This window comes from Ammospiza nelsoni, chromosome Z (genome assembly GCF_027579445.1).
Source record: "Ammospiza nelsoni isolate bAmmNel1 chromosome Z, bAmmNel1.pri, whole genome shotgun sequence".
In the NCBI taxonomy this organism is placed as follows: Eukaryota; Metazoa; Chordata; class Aves; order Passeriformes; family Passerellidae; genus Ammospiza; species Ammospiza nelsoni.
In genome coordinates this window covers 72703635-72721223 of record NC_080669.1, presented here as the reverse complement: position 1 = coordinate 72721223, position 17589 = coordinate 72703635, and the positions used below count along the sequence as shown (strand labels likewise).

The following is a 17589-nucleotide window of genomic DNA, read 5'->3' as shown; positions in this document are numbered from 1 at the left end:
GATGACTAGCACAGGAGCAGATCTGGTGGGGTATTCAGGTTCCCTCCCTGCCTGGAAGGGCAGCCAGGTGGAACCACAGGCTTTTTATGCAAAGAAATATCTTTGGGCTTGAAACTGCAGCTGCCCCTGTAGATACAGAAGAGAAAGCAAAACCTTCACAACAGCAGTCACTGCAGATAATAAACACAAAACACCCACCTCCTGCTTCTCCATCCCTCAGCTGCTTTCACAGAGCTGCTTTTAAGAAACCATGGAGGAGACAAGGAGGCTTAAAGAACAGAATGTTCTTTCAGTGATGACAACACAGATTAGTCCCAGGGTATACCACGTAGGTTGTCTGGTGTGAATCTAACAGCTTAACAGATATAAAATAGTCTGTGGCTTGATGGGAATGAAAACAGCAGTTATACCCTGCAGCATCAGGTAGCTGTAACCATGGCACCCCCTTGAATGTCTGGGACTGACACTCTACGTTCATTATGTGGGCCAGGCTTTTCCACTCAGCCCTGTGTGTATTGTAAGTGTATCCATCTGTTCAGGGGAAAAACTGCTGCTGCAAGTCTCCCACAGGCCAAGGGGAAGGGATTAAACACTGCTCTGGCAAAAGCGGATCAGTGCTTGTGTTCTTTTGAGACAATTTAATAAGTAACACTCTGAAATGAGCTACCTGCCCTTACAGTTTCAATCAATCCCTTTTTACCAATGAAGAGAAAGAAATAGGAGCACGTATAGGCGAAGAAAATGACACTTTACTAACAAAACAAAATAGCAGCAGGCAAAAATTAACACTAACAGTCACTAGTTACGAAGGTGCTGAAATCTCACCGGCTCTCGGGGAGCAAGGGGAAGCTCCAAATGGGGAAGTGAGGGTGCTCTCCTCAGGCACTGCATGGTCTGGGAGACACGAGGAGGACACAGACAAACTCTGTCCGGTGCAGCCTTCTCTCTCGATCAAAAAACCGGGAAGGCAGGAGCTTCCCAAGCAGTTGTGGTGGCAGAATTGCTGGTGTAGCAGAGGCGTCAGCCTTTGGTTCTCTGGGTGTTGGTGCTGGGGTCTTGCTGCCTCCTGCTGAACTCCGCCGGTGTTGGTGCTGCTGCTGCCAAGCTGCGGGTGTGTTGGGGGCAGAAAGGATCTCCCCAGCACTGAGGCAGCACCCTCCAGCCCCTCCAGCTCTTGCCCCACCCTGCAGAATTCACTCGGAAACAGGCTTTGATTGTGAAATGCATCTTCTCGCGTCGCTGCTGTTGTGGGTCCACAAACCTGCCCGAAACAGCCTCCTCTCTCTGAAGGCAAGAGAGAAACTAAAACACCCACCAAGGGGAGACTCAGGCTTGAGGCAGAGCTTGGAAGCAAGGGAGCTCTGTTTGGGGGACCCCGGCTTTAAAAAGACCCAGCACCTGCTGGCCCCCTGTTTCCTGGCACACTGCCAGGTCTTGGAGAGACACTACCAATGTTGGGCACAGGTAGATGTGGAATAAAATAACATTTTGGGTTATCCACCACACTGTTGCTGCATTTTCTTACCTGCAGGATACACTTCATTATTTTGTGCCTCTGGCTCTATTGTTAATATTTCCAACTATATTTTTCTGGAGAGGTAAGAAGACTTCATAGATCTCAGAAATGTACTGCTTTTCTACCCTTTTTTTTTTTTTTTTTGAAGTAAAATACAAAAAGAAATCCCAAAACTAAAGCCAAGACCCAAAATTGAGATTCTGAGATTCCACAGAAGGCATCAGTAGATCAAGTTTCGTCCTAAGGAACCCTGGTAACATTCCTTCCTGTTTCTGTATGGGAAATACAGAGAAAAATTAAAACAGGACCTTGCAAGTGTTAGACATTTCTTGCACGGTCTTCTGTATAAATGAGTATTTAATCAAATGTAGTTCTAAAATCTTCCTGCCTCATAGTTCCTTATTATTGTTTCTCTTGGAGCTTGCTGCTTATATTCAGTTTTTCTTGTAAAGCTGTACTGTGGCTGAACTAAGTGAACAGCTGTGTCAGACATAAACTTTACCAAGAGCCAGAACAAATCTGTGGTTACCCTTCCAAATTTTTACAGAGGAAATGTAACATTGAACTGGTAATTTTTTTTTTTATTTCAGTGGATATTTGGGGGCTTTTAAAAATTTTTCTCAATGCAATTTGTTTTAGTTTATTAGCCAGCATCTGGCTTTTTTGTCTTGTTTGTGCTATTTACAGTGGAAGCAATCAGTGTAGTTTCTGTGCTCTTTTTTGGAAAAAGCACAATTTCTGACCTCAGTAGCCCTTGTTCCTTAGCCATTGATGTAACCACTGCTGACAGATCTACTGATGCCCACCTTTATGTATATATTTTTGGAAAACTTGGGTGAATGACTCATGGAGTTAGTGCATCACCAACTGTAATTGAGAAGAGCTTTGTATAGAACTGCTTATTAGAGCAGCAAGATGACAGACATTGAAACAGGAGGATTTTAAATATCTAGTTTCATCGGTGCATAGTTGCACTGAGGAAGGATAGGCTTGAAACCCAGTGTCCTAATTCCCCCTGGACTCAATGTTTTGCTTGAACATGGAGGAATATAAAATGAACACATGCTTGGTTCTGTAAAGTTTGATTCAGTTGTCAAGCAGAAGACAGTCAAGTCACATGGTAGGTAAAACATCATCATAGAAATGTGAGTAGAAAGTGCGTTACTTACTAGCCTGAGTAGTGAGAGAGGGAAACACATCTGAGTCTCCTTTCTCCTGTCCCTTGTCCTGGCTGGAGGTGTTTGCCTTTACCAGGCATCTGCTGGCTGTCAGCTGTCAAAGGTAGTTAGCAATCCCTGGCTTTTGTCATGTCTGCAGAGGTTTGTCTTTGCTCAGGAGTGAACAGGCCTCATTGATAGAGATTTAAACTAGAGGTGTCAGGGAATGAGACAGTGTCAGGTTTGCCCCTGACAAGCTGTGGGATGACATATGAAGGTTAAAGGGACTGGGTGCAGGTGAGGGTTCTCAGTCAGTGGACCTGAGACGTGCTGGCCACACTAGAGCACATTTGATGTCTTGTGGAGACAAGCCAGGGGCTCCTGAGGTAACAGAAGCCAAGAAACACCAGTGAAATATCTCAGTGAGATTAGAAAGTATTCCTCCAAGAGGGCAGCTCAGCTGAGGTGCCTTTGCACCTCACAAACAGAAGGAGGAGGAAGCCACTGTGCTGCTGCGAAGTTATAACCTCGTTGTCCTTACTGAAACTTGGTGGGACAAATCCCATGACTGGATCGCACCTACGGATGGCTACAGGCTGTTCCAGAAAAGTAAGGGTGGAGGGATTGCCCTCTGTTTCAGGAGGTGCATTGAGTGTAAAGTTCTGTCTCTGAAGAACAGGCATGAGCAGGCTGAACGCCTGTGGGTAAGAATCAGAGACAGCAAAGAGAACCTCATGGCTGGTGTGTTCCACAGGCTGCTCAAGCGAGGGGAGCCCGCTGACAAAGCAGCTGCGAGAGGCATTGTGCTGGCAGGCTCGTGTCTGCCCAGGGGCCTTGAACTCTGGGCAAGTAACAGGACGAGCTGTGGGCAGTCCAGGAGACTCCAGCAGTGCACAGAGGATAACTTCTTGTTATAGACAAGGTTATAGACAGCCCTACAGAGGGGGTGTGATACTGGACCCATGGGTTGCCAACACAAGTTAATTTGAGCTGTCAAGATTAGAGACAGCCTGGGCTTCAATGATCATGCACTGAAGGAGTTTGCAGTCCTGAGGGATATGGGTCAGATAAAGAGTAAAGTCAGAATGATGAAATTTAGAAAAGCAAAATTCTAGGTTGTCAAGGATGTAGTCAATAGGATCTTCTGCTCTGAGGGACAATAGGAAACTGCTCTGAGGGACAAGGGAGGAAAAGAATCCTGGTGGATCCTTAAGGTTGCTTTCTGTAGAGCACAAGAACTTGCAAAAGGAGGAAAAGTTCAGGCAAAGAAGGCAAAAGACTGCAATGGATTAGCTGGAACCTGCTGGTTGAACTAAAGTGTAAGAAAGAAATCCACAGTGAGTGGAAGCAAGGACAGATATCCAGGGGAGACTATAGAGTCACAACCCAGTTGTGTAGGAATGGGGTGAGGAAGGCAAAGGCAAAGCTGGAGCTGAATTTCAAAAAGGTCAAAAAGAAAAAATAAAGAGCATCTATATGTCTGTCAGCCAGAAAAGGAAGGTCAAAGAAAGCATTTGTCCCCTTGATGAGCAAGGCTGGCAAATTGGTAACTAAGATGAGGAGAAGGCTGAGGTGCTGAAAAGTTTTTTGCCTCAACTCTCACTGTCAGCCTCTCTCCCCATGCCTCTTGAGTGAATGGACTGTAAAATGTGGCTGGGGGAAGCCACGTCCCTCAGAAAGAATTAGGTTTGTGACCACCTGAGGAGTCTGAGCATACATAAGTCTGTGGGACCTGATGAGATGTATCCCAGAGTCCTGAGGGAGTTGACTCTACAGTTGCCAGGACCACTCTCCATGATGCTCAAAAAGTCAGGTCACTCAGAAAATTACTAAGAAAGTTCAGCTTTCCTGTATTTGCACAGGAAACTAAGGGCTGCATCTACCCCCCTGTGCAAGTAATTGCTGGAAATTGCATGCTTGTGTTTCTGTGTCATCAGGCTTTTCCTAGAGTTTTGTGATTACTCTCATCTGCCTTCCTGTGATTTTGAAGAGTAGCTCTCTCTTGATAACTCCTGAATGACTGCTATAAATTAACTGTCATGGGCATTTGCAGGAGGACTGTGGCCTGCTGCAAAATGGAGCTGCATGTTACATTTTTGAGAGGCTACACCGCTGTGCATTCATCAAATTCTCCACAGACTGGAAAATAACCTTCTATTACTCCCACAAACAAGTGTGGAAAGTTGTCTGCTTTAATGTAAGGACCCCCCCCTTCGCCTTGCTTTGCTCTCACAATTGCTCTGTGTCAGTCCTTGAGGTCTGCATTGTGAGACCTTCCTTTCTGCACCAATGGCCACTGCTGTTACTGAAGCACAGTTTAGGGCAAAGGCTGTGTAGTCAATGCTGCCATTCATTTGGAAGAAATTTAATGTTGGCGTTTTCCATGCTTGGTACTGCCAAGTGCCACGCTCCCTGATCCTGATTAGCAAAGCATTTGAACCTACACATAAAGCTCTCTATCAGTGCTCACATTGATTTCAGCAAAGCCAATTACACATTTAAGTTTTCAAAAGAAGCTAAAAATTATTAGGTTGGGAGTGAGAGCACTCTCTTTCCAGAGAGTTAATGAGTATGTAAAATTAATCCTTTTAGAAAAAGCAACCAACCCCCATCCCCAGTTAAAAAGGGAGTTCATGATCTTTGCTCCCATACCTGAGGTGAATCAAACAAAAGTGGGAGCAAGTGCACAACACACAGACAGCAGAGTCAAATTTACACTGACATAATCATCCCGATTGGAAATTATAAGAGGCTTTCTTTGAAACCACTATTTTTGTAGAAGAAACCTTAGTCCATATACAATTAAGTTTTAAAACCTGGCAGCCATTTAAGCCTCATAGCTGGTAATTTGAGGTCTTCATGTGAAAGTATTTTCCTATGTCAATGCTGATTTATTTCTGAAAAAAAAAAAAGAAAAAGAAAAAAGATTACTATTATAAGAAGGATCTGTTTTCTATGGGGTTTCTCTTGAAGTACAGGCTAAAACAGGGCTGAAATGTAAACTAAAATTGCCAGCCATGGATTCCAAATTGTAGGTTTCTTTGTCAGTAAAATGATCCAAGTTCAGGCCAGCCTAAAAACATAGATTCTTCATCTGAATAGGATATTATCAATTACATCAATGAAAACCAAATGTGCAAGAAGCATTTGACTTCTGATGGAGTCTCGGTGATTTCCCTCTATCTTCCTGTGAAAAGGCATGCGTACCTTGGGCAGGCATATGTCAGTAAATAAATGCTGTCTGTGCTAACTTGTGTGAGCTAACTGGATTAAAGCATGAAAGTGGTTGCTACAGACTTCCTTGTAACATAGTGTCAGATTAAGTATTTGGCACACACATTAAATGCCTATTTTTAAATATTTATTCATGCGTTTATTTTTCTTTCAAATACTGCTGCAGTAACAAGTTACTTGTACTTTACCAGTTATTTTGTATCTTTCCCCAGTAGACTAAAACCAGACAGCAGATATAAAGGGAAATCATGATAAGAGGCAAAAAAAAAAAAAATCCCTAAAAAGGGAAAGAGAATGCAGCTTTTCTGTATTTGCACAGCCCCTTTCACTGCTTAGGGCTGCAGCTATCTCCTAGCAATAATTTATCTTACATCAGTTAAACAAAATGTGCAGTACAAATGTATTTCTGGGCACTGTGTCTGCAGGTGAGAAAGGGAGCAGATGCAGGGGGCTGCTGTAACATGCAGTTCCCAAAGAACGAGGTGTTGTCAGAGTGACTGTCTGCTCAGGACTTTGGGAGCCCCATAAAGCAGATCTGCACGTGTGCTTTGCCTTGATGGGGCGATGACCCTCTGTGCAGATGATTTTTCTCTTTCGGAGAGAATACTTTAAAAAAAGCAGCAAGGGAGCTTCTGAGAAGCAACCCCAGCATGTCTTGGTAGAGTGGGAGGGTTCACGCAGGATTTGGGAGGGGATTTTTGTGCCTCAAAGATAAGCAATGTATTTAACATCAGTGTAGCTGCTGACATTTCTGAGTTATTCAAGTATTTACATATGCATGGAAATTGACAAGCTCTGTGGTCAAGTGAGATGAGATTAAAGAACAAGTTTATTCCCTGGAAAGTGATGTGCTGCTAGGTAAAGGCCTAATTGGACACAGGCCCTGACAGCACTTTTAACTCATACTTGCTGCAAGTGATGAGAATTAGGTATCAGAAATGTGATTTGTCTAATGTACATTGACAAATGGTTAGAAGGATCCTTTTCCTGATAATCTGTGGGACAACATTTTGGACCTGGGTGTCCTAGTTTGTCTTACTGTTTTGTTTTGTGGTGTTTTGGGCTTTTAAAATTTATTTTTAAGTTTTCATTTTTTGTATCACTTGTTTCTGGCATTGCATTTCAGATTTCTGTGGCTCTTGTAGTCCATTTAACTCTTGGTTTTGGTATCTTAGTAGAGCTTCCAGGACCATGCATATGCTTCACTATAATTCATTTGCTGTTGTCTCATTTTTCTACACATTGTTTCTTTTCCACTTTTTTTTTGCCTCCTCATGCACTTTTAGTTTGTCTTTGCACCCTTTTATTTTTATATGGAAGGCTGTTTTAGACTTTGTCCCAAGGAATAATTTTAAAATAATCTTGGACTACTGGTATGTTTAAATGTTGCTTTACATTCTGTAATTTTTTGAATCAGCAGACTTGAACATGTCAGTTTTACTAGAAGTGTCTTTCTAGTTTTGTTATTTGAAACCAGAAGTGCTTTGGGAGTTTTTAGCTGCAATGTCTCATTTTATGTGTTGATTTTAAGCCTACATGAAAATAAAAAGTTTTGATCTTTAAAACAACTAAATATTCCTGCAAAATATTTCTCTGTGGGCAAATTGTCTTGTCAATTAAATTGTCTATCCACAGCTATCAGTTCCAAAGGGTACTACATAATAATCTGCTTTACACAGATTAAATATCTTGTCTCAAAATTTCCCATAATTTAAAAATTGTTTTAAAAAAATATGGGAGACACATGAAGTCACATTTGGGAGAGTATAGCAGGATATCAAAAAGTTAAGTAACTTATCAGAGGAGTGGTAGTCTCAACCTCCTGACCTAGTCCCAGAACTACCATTCTTTCCTAAACAAGTACTCTCTCCAGGGATGCAAAAGCAAAGACTCTGACATTTGTTATTGTGGTGTGTGTCTGTTCCCAGGACATTACATTTCTGTGGATACGTCTTACGAGGGTGAGAAAGCAGTGCTGTCCAGCCCTGACCTGTACTCCGAGGAATGGAGCTGTGTCCGACTGATCTATCAGATAGCAACAACTTCAGACACCTCACCTGATCCTGCCAGGCTCAACCTGTACCTGAGGCAGGAGGGAGAAAGTTTTGATCGTTTGCTGTGGTCAGCCAAGGAGCCATCAGACAGCTGGCTCATAGCTAGCTTAGATTTAACCAACAGCACAAAGAAGTACAAGGTAAGCCCAGTTAAAGAAGATGCCACAGGCTTTCTGGTGCAGCCTCGTGCATATGCTGGGCTGCACAAAGTTCTTTTTTTAATATATGCAGACTTTGAGCCCTGTTCTTGGCTTTCATGTCTAAGGCTGGCAGCACAGGTCAGCTGAGCCCTCTGTCCCTAGCACCCATGAGCAGGGCTGGCACGAGGCAGCGCTCTGACCAGCAGCTGCCTGGAGCAGCTCTGGGGACACACGGCCAGCCGAGGCCTGCCATGAGGATGCTTCATCTCCTGGTATCCCTGAGGAGCTGCTGGTGCCAATGGCAGATACAGGAACCCCCAGGTCCTCTGTCTGCAGCTGTGCTCACTTATTCCTGCCCTCTGTGTCTTTCTGGAAGGAGTCACATGCTGACAGAAGAGTATTTCTACCCAGAAACCATCATGTTGCATCATTCCCAATAATGTCTTGCATAACCACAGCTGAGGAATATAGAATTCCATACTCTTAAATGAAGTGTGGGAATTTTTTACCTTGTCTCATTGTCCTTCAGCATGTCTTCTGTGGTTAAAGAGGAACACGAGCTCCATCTTTAATGCCTTCTGCCAAGCTCTCTCAGCAAAAGCACACCTGACTGTAAGAGGATGATGGTTCCCCAAGAAACATTTAATTTGTTCTCTTGTTTATCCTGTTTAAATATTCAAGTTACTAATGAAATTCTAAAATTGACGGTTTGGTTTATATTGTGCAGCTGGTACTGGAAGGTGAAATGGGACGAGATAAATCCACCAGTATAGCAGTTTTTGAAATCAAAATAACTTCTGGATATTGTATTGGTAAGTACTCTTCTCTCAACCCTCATATTCTCTGCATGGAAGAGAATGCCTTGTTGGCAGTTTTAAAACTGGATGGAAGATCTGGCTTTAAAAAACAGACAATGGCTTTTTCCTAATTGAAAAGTACACTGCCATATTCAATACAGATAATTTTTAAACTAAGAGTGCACAAACTAGTAAGTGGGGTTTTTTCTCCTATCTCTGTGATATATATATACACAAATACACACGCACACACACATGCACACACACACAGATATATATACATATATGCATATTATATACAACAGTGTAATTCCAAATCTATTTATTGTTCAAGCAGGAACAACAGTTATATTTTAAAATGTTTGCACTGCTTCAAATATTAGGCATAACAGCTGCATGACTATTTCTGCTCTCTGCCTGCTCATGGCTTCCTTACAAGTATCATCTTGAGGCTACAGACAAAAAACTGTGCTGATATATATATATTTACACTTACTACCATTTCCTCATGATATTTGCTAAAAACTGCTAATGAAGTTCAAGAATTCCAGTGTCTAGGAGGCTGGGAGATCTTTACATTTCTCGAGAGCTCTGGTGAAGTCCAACCAAGTTGTCACAATTCTTTGGCTCTGTGAAGGAGACAAAGCAGTTGCATTACTGTTATAAAATATTATCCTGCTTTTCTTCTGGCCATCTCTGATTTACAAGGGAAAGTTCTGCTTTGACTATTTACTACAAGGAGGTGGTGTATTTAAATCTGCTTTGTTTGGTTCTAAATTACAGCAGTCCTATCCTGACAAATGGTGAAAATACAGATTGGTTCAAAGAGGATGGAAATGAAAATTTTATCAAAAAATCATCAAAAAATTTGGATAGGCTTGCTTCTGTTTATTATGAGCTCTCAAATGCTGTGTCCAGTTTTATAAATACAGGCATTATCTGCTCTGCCATATGTGAAGTGAGGCCAGTGCTTAGCAATTTGCTGTTCCTATTTCTGTGATGAAAATATGTGCACTCAGCTGGTGGTGTCTGCAATTGCAGAATGTGACTTTGAAGAAAATCATCTTTGTGGCTATGTGAACCGCTGGAATCCTAACGTCAACTGGTTTGTTGGTGGAGGGAACATTCGGAATTCTCAGTCTATCCTGCCCAAAGACCACACACTTAACAGTGCACTGGGTAAGCAACAAATGTAGAGCAGAAATATAGTGGAAAAATCTGAGTGTGTGATTCATGTATGACTCTCATACTGCGAGTTATTATTATGTGAGTTGTTTCCATTGTGGGGTTGGGGTGGGGATGGTAAGAGTGATTTGTGGGAAAAAGGGGGGATTAGAAAGAGGTTGGGGGATTTTGCAGAAGTTCAGACAAAATTGCCTGTAAGCTTTATAAAAAGGTTGTTACACTCTTTGCTAGGATTCAAAAATACTCAAAGACAAGAGTAGAATTTTGGATGTGAGAGCTGGAAAACTCAACTTTCTGTGTATGGACTGCAGTAAATTTTAGATTCTTGTACTGCTGGTCTATATGTATGGACTGCAGTAAATTTTAGATTCTTGTACTGCTGCTCTGTACATCTGGCAGGGGTTTTCATTTCAATGACTATTGAGAAAATTGAGTAGGAAAACTAAGGTATTAAAACATGCTTGGAGAATCTTGGGTGAAACTGTACAGTTTAGAAGTCTTGTTTCTTTCAGTCAAATGTGGTACTGTTAGACCAACCCCTCAGAGACATAATGCTGGGAAAAATTATTGGAATTTTTGCACTTGCCTGGTATGAAATGCTTATCCTGTAACACCTTGCTTGGGGAAGAGATTTTTACACAGCTGTGAGGAAGGCTGTGAGATAACTTCACCTTTGCACAAGGTACCACAGCAGGTGATGGTCAGGACGTGGGGCTGGTGCTGCACACTGTGTGTCTTGCTTGATGTCTGCCTGATGCTTGTGGCAGTGCAAGGAGTCACATCTCATGAAAAGCGGGGTTGATCCTCTTTCCTTAACTCATGCCGCCGTGCCTTTTTATTTACTTCACAATTGTGTGAGTTGAGTTCAGAGTGTCTCTCCAAGTCTTTGTCACCCCCTGGCACTAAAATGCCTGTAAAATTCTGATTGAAGTTTAAACTCACCACAACTTCAACATCAGACAGTGGATCAGCCTATTAAATATGTACTGTGACAGGAAATGCTCCCAACTGGGAGGGATGTTTTCTTGTAGCCACAGCATTTCTGTTTCACACCAAACCCTCACTGCTGAGCATTTACTGAGAAGACTTCAAGAGGCCTAAAGTCACAGAAGAGCCTTCTTTTTGCAAGAATTGGGCTGCGAAGCTGCATCATCCAGGGAGATTGTAGCTAAACTATGAGATGTGCTAGAGCTGCAGAACAAAAGTGAAGCTGAGAACCTTGCAGGCAAGTATGGCTGAAGTCACCACTCCCTGGCAGTGGGCAGTCTGGAGGAGACCCACGGCCAAGCAGCGCTTTCCACCTGAGTGAAGCGAGAAGTGACCTCTGAAGGTCTGAGAGTGCTGTGTGCCAATTGATGTCGTGGTGCCACTCAAACTGAACAGCACAGTTTGCAGTGCTCGTGCTGAAGTACCCCTCCAGTCTGACACTTCTGTCTTCTCCAGGCCTTCTACTTGTGAGGAGCCATTTTTTGTTCATCAAATACTGTTTGATGCTGTGCTTCTGGGAGTGCAGAAGAAGAAAAACTGCAATGCACAGCATGTTTGTGAACATGGATGTTTCCTGCTTAAATTGAGATAGCACTCCCGAAATCAAAATATTAGAAGCTGTACCCTTAGAAAATCCTTCAGGTCATATTGGCTCGTATTAATGATGGGGAGATACTCTCCTCAAATGTAATGCATTTTTCTGTTGATTAACATCTCCCAAAAATCTTCTTTAAGGATTTTACATAAAAAGTCCAGTCTATGCAGTAAAAATAAGACATTTTTATAAACCAAATTCTAGATACACTAAGTGGATATCTTAAAGACTAAAAGCTATTTGACAATAATTTGATATATTAAATGAACTGCTTTGTAGAAGATGAGAAAACACATGGCTTACAATCTTGTTCATTTACTTGAATTGCTTCAGCCGAAGTTGCACTTAAGAGAGACGAAATACTACACCAAGGGAGATAACACGGTTGTTGCACATTTTTCCATTTATGAATGGCTTCCAAAATTTAGAGTTTATTACATTTCAAATATAGATAAATATATTATTTCTAATAATAATAAAGACTTAAGAAAAGAAAGAGCTGGGACTGACTATTTTGCCAAGTAGTATCTTAGCCAAACAATTTTGGGTTGTACATAGGAGGAAAAGAGAGGAAAAAAACTTTTAGAAGCACTAAAATTTTCTAGGAAGCAACCATGTTGCTCATAGATATATATGTCTAGTCCTTTGTCATCTGCTGATACTTCTTGTACGTGGTGTTCTTTAAAGAGTGTCTTATGCCAAATGTTTCTCTGCTTCTAGGTCACTACATGTACGTGGACTCTGTGTATGTCAAACACTTTCAGGAAGTGGCCCAGCTAATCTCACCAAGGACCACAGCCCCAGTATCTGGCTGCTTATCTTTTTATTATCAGCTTAAGCTGGAAAGCAGCATTATTTTTACTGTTTACCTGAGAGACATGAGTGGCTTTTATGAAGAGATCTGGAAAACAGACGGTGCACTGAATGCAGACTGGGCGTTGGCAGAAGTCGACTTCAATGCGCCGTATCCCATGGAGGTAAAGCAACCTTCCTGCTCGGTCCAGCTGCAACTTCCAGATTGCCTCAGACATGAGTGCCAGCTCAGGCCAAGCCAGGAACACAGCAGGCACCATGCAGCATCTGAAAGACAGCCGTAAAGATGTTGGTGATCTGTGATATCCTTTACCCTTTGCATAAAGGTCAAGGAGAGATCACTTTCCATAGTCATGCTTGATTTTGAAGCCAGGGGGTTTAGTGCTTGATCAGAGTATCTTGGGAGGTTGTAGAGTCTCAATGATGGGAAGTTTTTTAGCTGCTGAATAATATCAAGGTTCTCTCCGTTCCCTGTTTCTATGACTCTCTGATTCATTTTTGAGGATGCTGAATATCATAAAATAATGCATAAGAAAAATACTGCAGAAGAAAAATTTTTAAAAATACTTGAGGTCTATTCTCCACCTTAATTAGATCCTGCAGTTCATGAGAGAAAGTCCAAACTTGGGTCCTTTGTACAGTAGCCCTTAAATGTGAAAGACAGCTCTTGATGGTTATTACAATGACTGTCAAGAGTATCAGAAAAAAATTGAATATTTTATTCCCTAGTGTTTTCTAAAAAGTACCCCAAACTTAAAAGACAGAAATAAACAGTGCATGTATATTATATACATACACATATACTTACATATATGTGTATTTTACACATATATATGTAATTTTTATATATATATACAAACATATACTCTCTATATACATACATACTTCTAATACATGGATTACAGATAAATTCTACTTGCTTTAATTCTACCTAAGTTATTTGCTAATTCACCATAACCCTGTAGACTTCCAGAAATTACTAGGGGTAAAGCTAATTTTCATGAGATATTATGTAGGCCTTTTGCACTCTACATAAAGTCAGTGATAATCCATTCAAATCTTCACGGGAAAGGAAGGCAGCTCTCAGAAGGCTTCATAATACAGAATGGTAAGTGAATTACTGATTCACTTAATATAAACTAAATTCATGTTTAAAAAAGGGAAAATCAGTCCTAGTGCTATCGATGGAAATTAATTAATGATCACTTAGAGCTTGGCAATACTGTTGTTGAGTTTGTGAAAATATCCTCTCATTTCCTGGCAGCATTCAAAAATCCATCCAGAATGTTGGAAACTATCCATATGGGAATAAATAGCAAAACACAGGATGTTGTACCACTGGGTAAATGCACAGGGAAACCTTGTGTTCAGCAGGGTATGCAACTTCAGCTCTCTCAGTTAAAAAAAAAATTTAAGAAGATTTTAAAAAGATTAAAAAATATTGTCCAAGAGGGAGATGCAGATAATGAAAAGTATGGAGAAGTTACATCAATGAAGTAACAGTTTTCAGCCCTTATAAAAAAAGATGGAAGTAGAATATGTTAGAGGTTCTTAAGAGCCATGAAGGATTAGAGAAAATATTAACTGTTCCCTGTTTCTCAAAATTTACATTGGTGTTCCAAGTTCTTAGTTACCATGTAACAGTTTTAAAATAAAGTGAACAGAGGGGTCTTTTCATATGTGATTCAACCACAGAACTCACTTCCACAACATACCTAGATACCATTACTAAGATCAGTTAAAAAACTGATCAGAAAAATTAATGGGAAAGGAAGAATTCATCAGGAATATAATGTAAGGGAAGAAGAACTGAAAGCCTGTGATTGTCTTCGGAGCACCTGTAGGTGCTCTCTGCTGGAAAAAAGGCACTGGGCTACACAGGCCTTTAATCTGCTCAAGAAATTTCTATGTAATTTAGCACAGAGATAATTTAATAGAAATAATATTAAACCTTAACACATAAATTCTTTGGTTGCTTCGAGAGGGTGTTCTTCTTTGTTTCATCTAGCTAAAGAAGATTGCTCAGGATTCTTTCACTACCTCTCCTAGTCTGCAAAACATCACAGGCATTGCTTTCACTGAAACGAATCTCACTCTGAAAGCTTTTGTCCTTATTTCCTTGCTTTGTCCCTGGGGCTGGCTCTCAAAGTTTTCCTGTATCTCAGACCTTTGATACTTAAGAGAAATTTTAAGACACTTCCTCAAGAGTTATAGATGGTCCTCCACTTACTTGAGGAAATTATTTTCCCTGGGAATGACTAAATACAATACATTGTTTGATCTTTGTGGTAAACAAAACACAGCAATAGCTTTTCTGGTTCTTAAATAAATTCTGTACAGGAAATCTTCCCTGACAGCTAATGCCAAGTCATGGGTTTCAATATCTGAGGATATTTACAGAAAACTCTAAAATTCAATATATTAATAGCAAAGTAATGAACACAGGGGGTTTTTAGCTCTTGATCCAGACAGATTCTAGATAAAACTGGAGGTTTAGTCAGTACAGGCTAATGATTGTGAATAGTGGTTTTGTATAATACAGTGGCAGAAGCCTTACTGCATCTTTAAAAGTGGTGCTTCATAAAGCAGAAGAGCTATATTCCTTTTGGTGTTTCCTTGACCTGGAGTGAGCAATGATCTACACCTAAGGTTAGGCTCTGATTTATATCCCTAATAAGTGATATAATTTAATCAGTCCCAACACTTTCAGCACTATATGAGATGTGTTGGAGTCTGTCTGGGACATTCAGTCAGAATTCTGTATTTCAAAGATGTGTACCAAAATTATTGCTGAGTGTATGGCAGACAAATAACAACTTATTATAATTTCTAGGTAATATTTGAAGTGGCTTTCAATAGCGCCAAGGGAGGTTATGTTGCCCTTGATGACATTTCTTTCTCTCCGGTTTACTGCAGCAATCAGACAGGTATGATGAGCTCTTGCTGCTATTTATCTCCCTTGTTTCCTCCCTCTGCCTTGCCCCTCAGAACTGTCTGTCAGTATTTGCAGTTTTGGTGCTACCTTCTCAACTGACCAGCACCACTGGGCTCCTCTTCCTTCAGAAGACATAACAGCAGATAACACCTGTGCCATTCATTTTTTTGGAAATCAATTCTTAATGCTTCCTTCCCAAAGACCTTGCCTCAGGGTTCTGCAGCTGGAGTGCTGGACTGAGTGCTGTATTTGCATCACTACCGGTTTTAAGAAATTACCACTTGCAGGCTTGTCACAGAAGGAGAGGGTGGATTTTCCCAGGTGTGATGGTATGAGGAAGAAACTGCCCTGGGCTTCTCATTAATGCCAGTGTAGGCATTCTTCATGCCACATGCCCTGAGGTGTTCTACAGAGCAAAAACATGAGCTTTGCCTCCCTGTCTTCACTCCTCCAGGAGATATTACTCATCTCAGGCAGGGCGTGTCCGTCGAGTATTTGTTAGGTTTTCCCAGCAACAGACACCACCTGAATCCCTGTGACCTCTGATGTAGAGGCACTTGGCACAAAGGACATTGGCATTTGTGAATGCAGCCTCTTAAGTAGCTGGTTGCTGGCATTTTACTCTGGCACTAAAAGATAGTCAAAAGTAGATGCCATCTTTTCCTTTGGTCAGAAGTTTGAATTTTTTGGCAAATTCTCTAAAGTGATCAATGAAAAAAGGGCTGTTTTATCCCCTTTTTATCTCAGAGTATCTGCTAGCTCTGCCTCCACTGCTGAAGTATCACTGCTGAAGCAGGCAGATGCCAGATACATTAATCATTACTAATCCACAACTCATGGCTGGGTAAATCCATTGTTTCATTATCTCCTCAATAACTTTTTGGTATTTGCTTTATTTTGGAACAAAAATCCTAAGTTATGCTTGCAGTTTTCACAGGGTTGGAGCTGCTTATCTGTTTTCTCCATTTTAATTTTCGGACAACTAATATCTGTTGAGAAATGGGATAAATTTTATAGCATTTTCTGCCTCAATGGTTGAAGTTCAGATCTAATCTGAATGGATCAGAATCTGTTCTGAATATGATAGGTTCAACTAGAACTCCACCTACTAACTTTGATTTTGAAGGTTTGTTTTGTGGTAGTTTTGGTATTTTTGTTTGAGAAATGAAAGTAAATTATTTGCTTTATACTCTTTTACATACAACATATACAACATATACTGTTTGATCCTTCAGACTTATCAATTATTGTCATCTTCAGTTCTTCTGAGTAGAAATGTTAAAAATGTTTATTTTTTCCTAGAAGTTTTGTTCAACAAAAGTCTTGATGTTAGCCAAATGGAGGAAAAGGTACCAGAGTACTTCCTCAGCAAAGGCTGAGTCAGAACATGGGTTTAATGTCACATGGAAGTGCTCCACCTGCCTTTTCTTTAACTAGGAAAGCAGAGGTGAGAGGCCATGGCTGCAGGAAGAGTTAAGACACATAGGAGGGCCTAGATTTGGCCTATCTGAGACTCAAAAGACCTCAGGCATCACTCCAAAGCCACAATTTTTGTTCTCCTAAAGCTGATAGCCTGTGTACCTGCCACTGGTGTAAAAGCTCTCTTCGTCTCCATGAAGAAAGGTCATATGTGCTGCTGTAGAGAGATGTACACAATGTCCTGTGTCTGGGCTCCTGGCAAAGCCAAAATTTGCAGGATAGCTTTGGGTTCTGCCTCTCCTTCCCCAAGCACCTTCTATAAGCACCTTCACCTCACCTATGGTGAGGCCTTTGAAGAAGTAGAAATGTTTTACTTACTAGCATGGCCCATATAGTATTTTTTCAGACTGAGGCAAGTTCTGACCCATGAATTCCATACTGCAGGTCTAGAGAGAGCCATCTGCAGGGCTGGGCAGGTCTTAGCTTTGCTTTTAATCAACTTTACTATAAATGGTTCAGCTTTTTTCTCTGCAGTATTAGCACTGTGTGAGGCGAGCTCCAGAGCAAAGTTGCCATGAGGTGGTACAGGAACTAAAAACAGTTTTGCTTATCTACTTCGAGCATGCACATGCACACACCTAACTATACAAAAGATTTTTAATAAATGCTCTTTAAAAAAATACTAAATGTTGATGTTCAGTGCACACACAGGCACATGGACGCACTCATTTTTTCCGAATAATCTTTTGAATGAAGG

At 41.1% G+C, this 17589-nt stretch overlaps 1 protein-coding gene across 4 annotated transcripts in view; it reads left to right on the top strand.

Moving 5' to 3' along the window:
• MAMDC2 (MAM domain containing 2) overlaps positions 1–17589 on the top strand; it is a 55679-nt gene that overhangs the window by 21068 nt on the left and 17022 nt on the right. For all 4 annotated transcript variants that reach the window (XM_059492157.1, XM_059492156.1, XM_059492159.1 and 1 more), the window contains exons 3-7: positions 7836–8101; positions 8829–8913; positions 9940–10077; positions 12386–12642; positions 15312–15405. In XM_059492157.1, coding sequence (XP_059348140.1) covers positions 7836–8101; positions 8829–8913; positions 9940–10077; positions 12386–12642; positions 15312–15405 — 840 coding nt within the window. The remainder of the gene's footprint in view (positions 1–7835; positions 8102–8828; positions 8914–9939; positions 10078–12385; positions 12643–15311; positions 15406–17589) is intronic.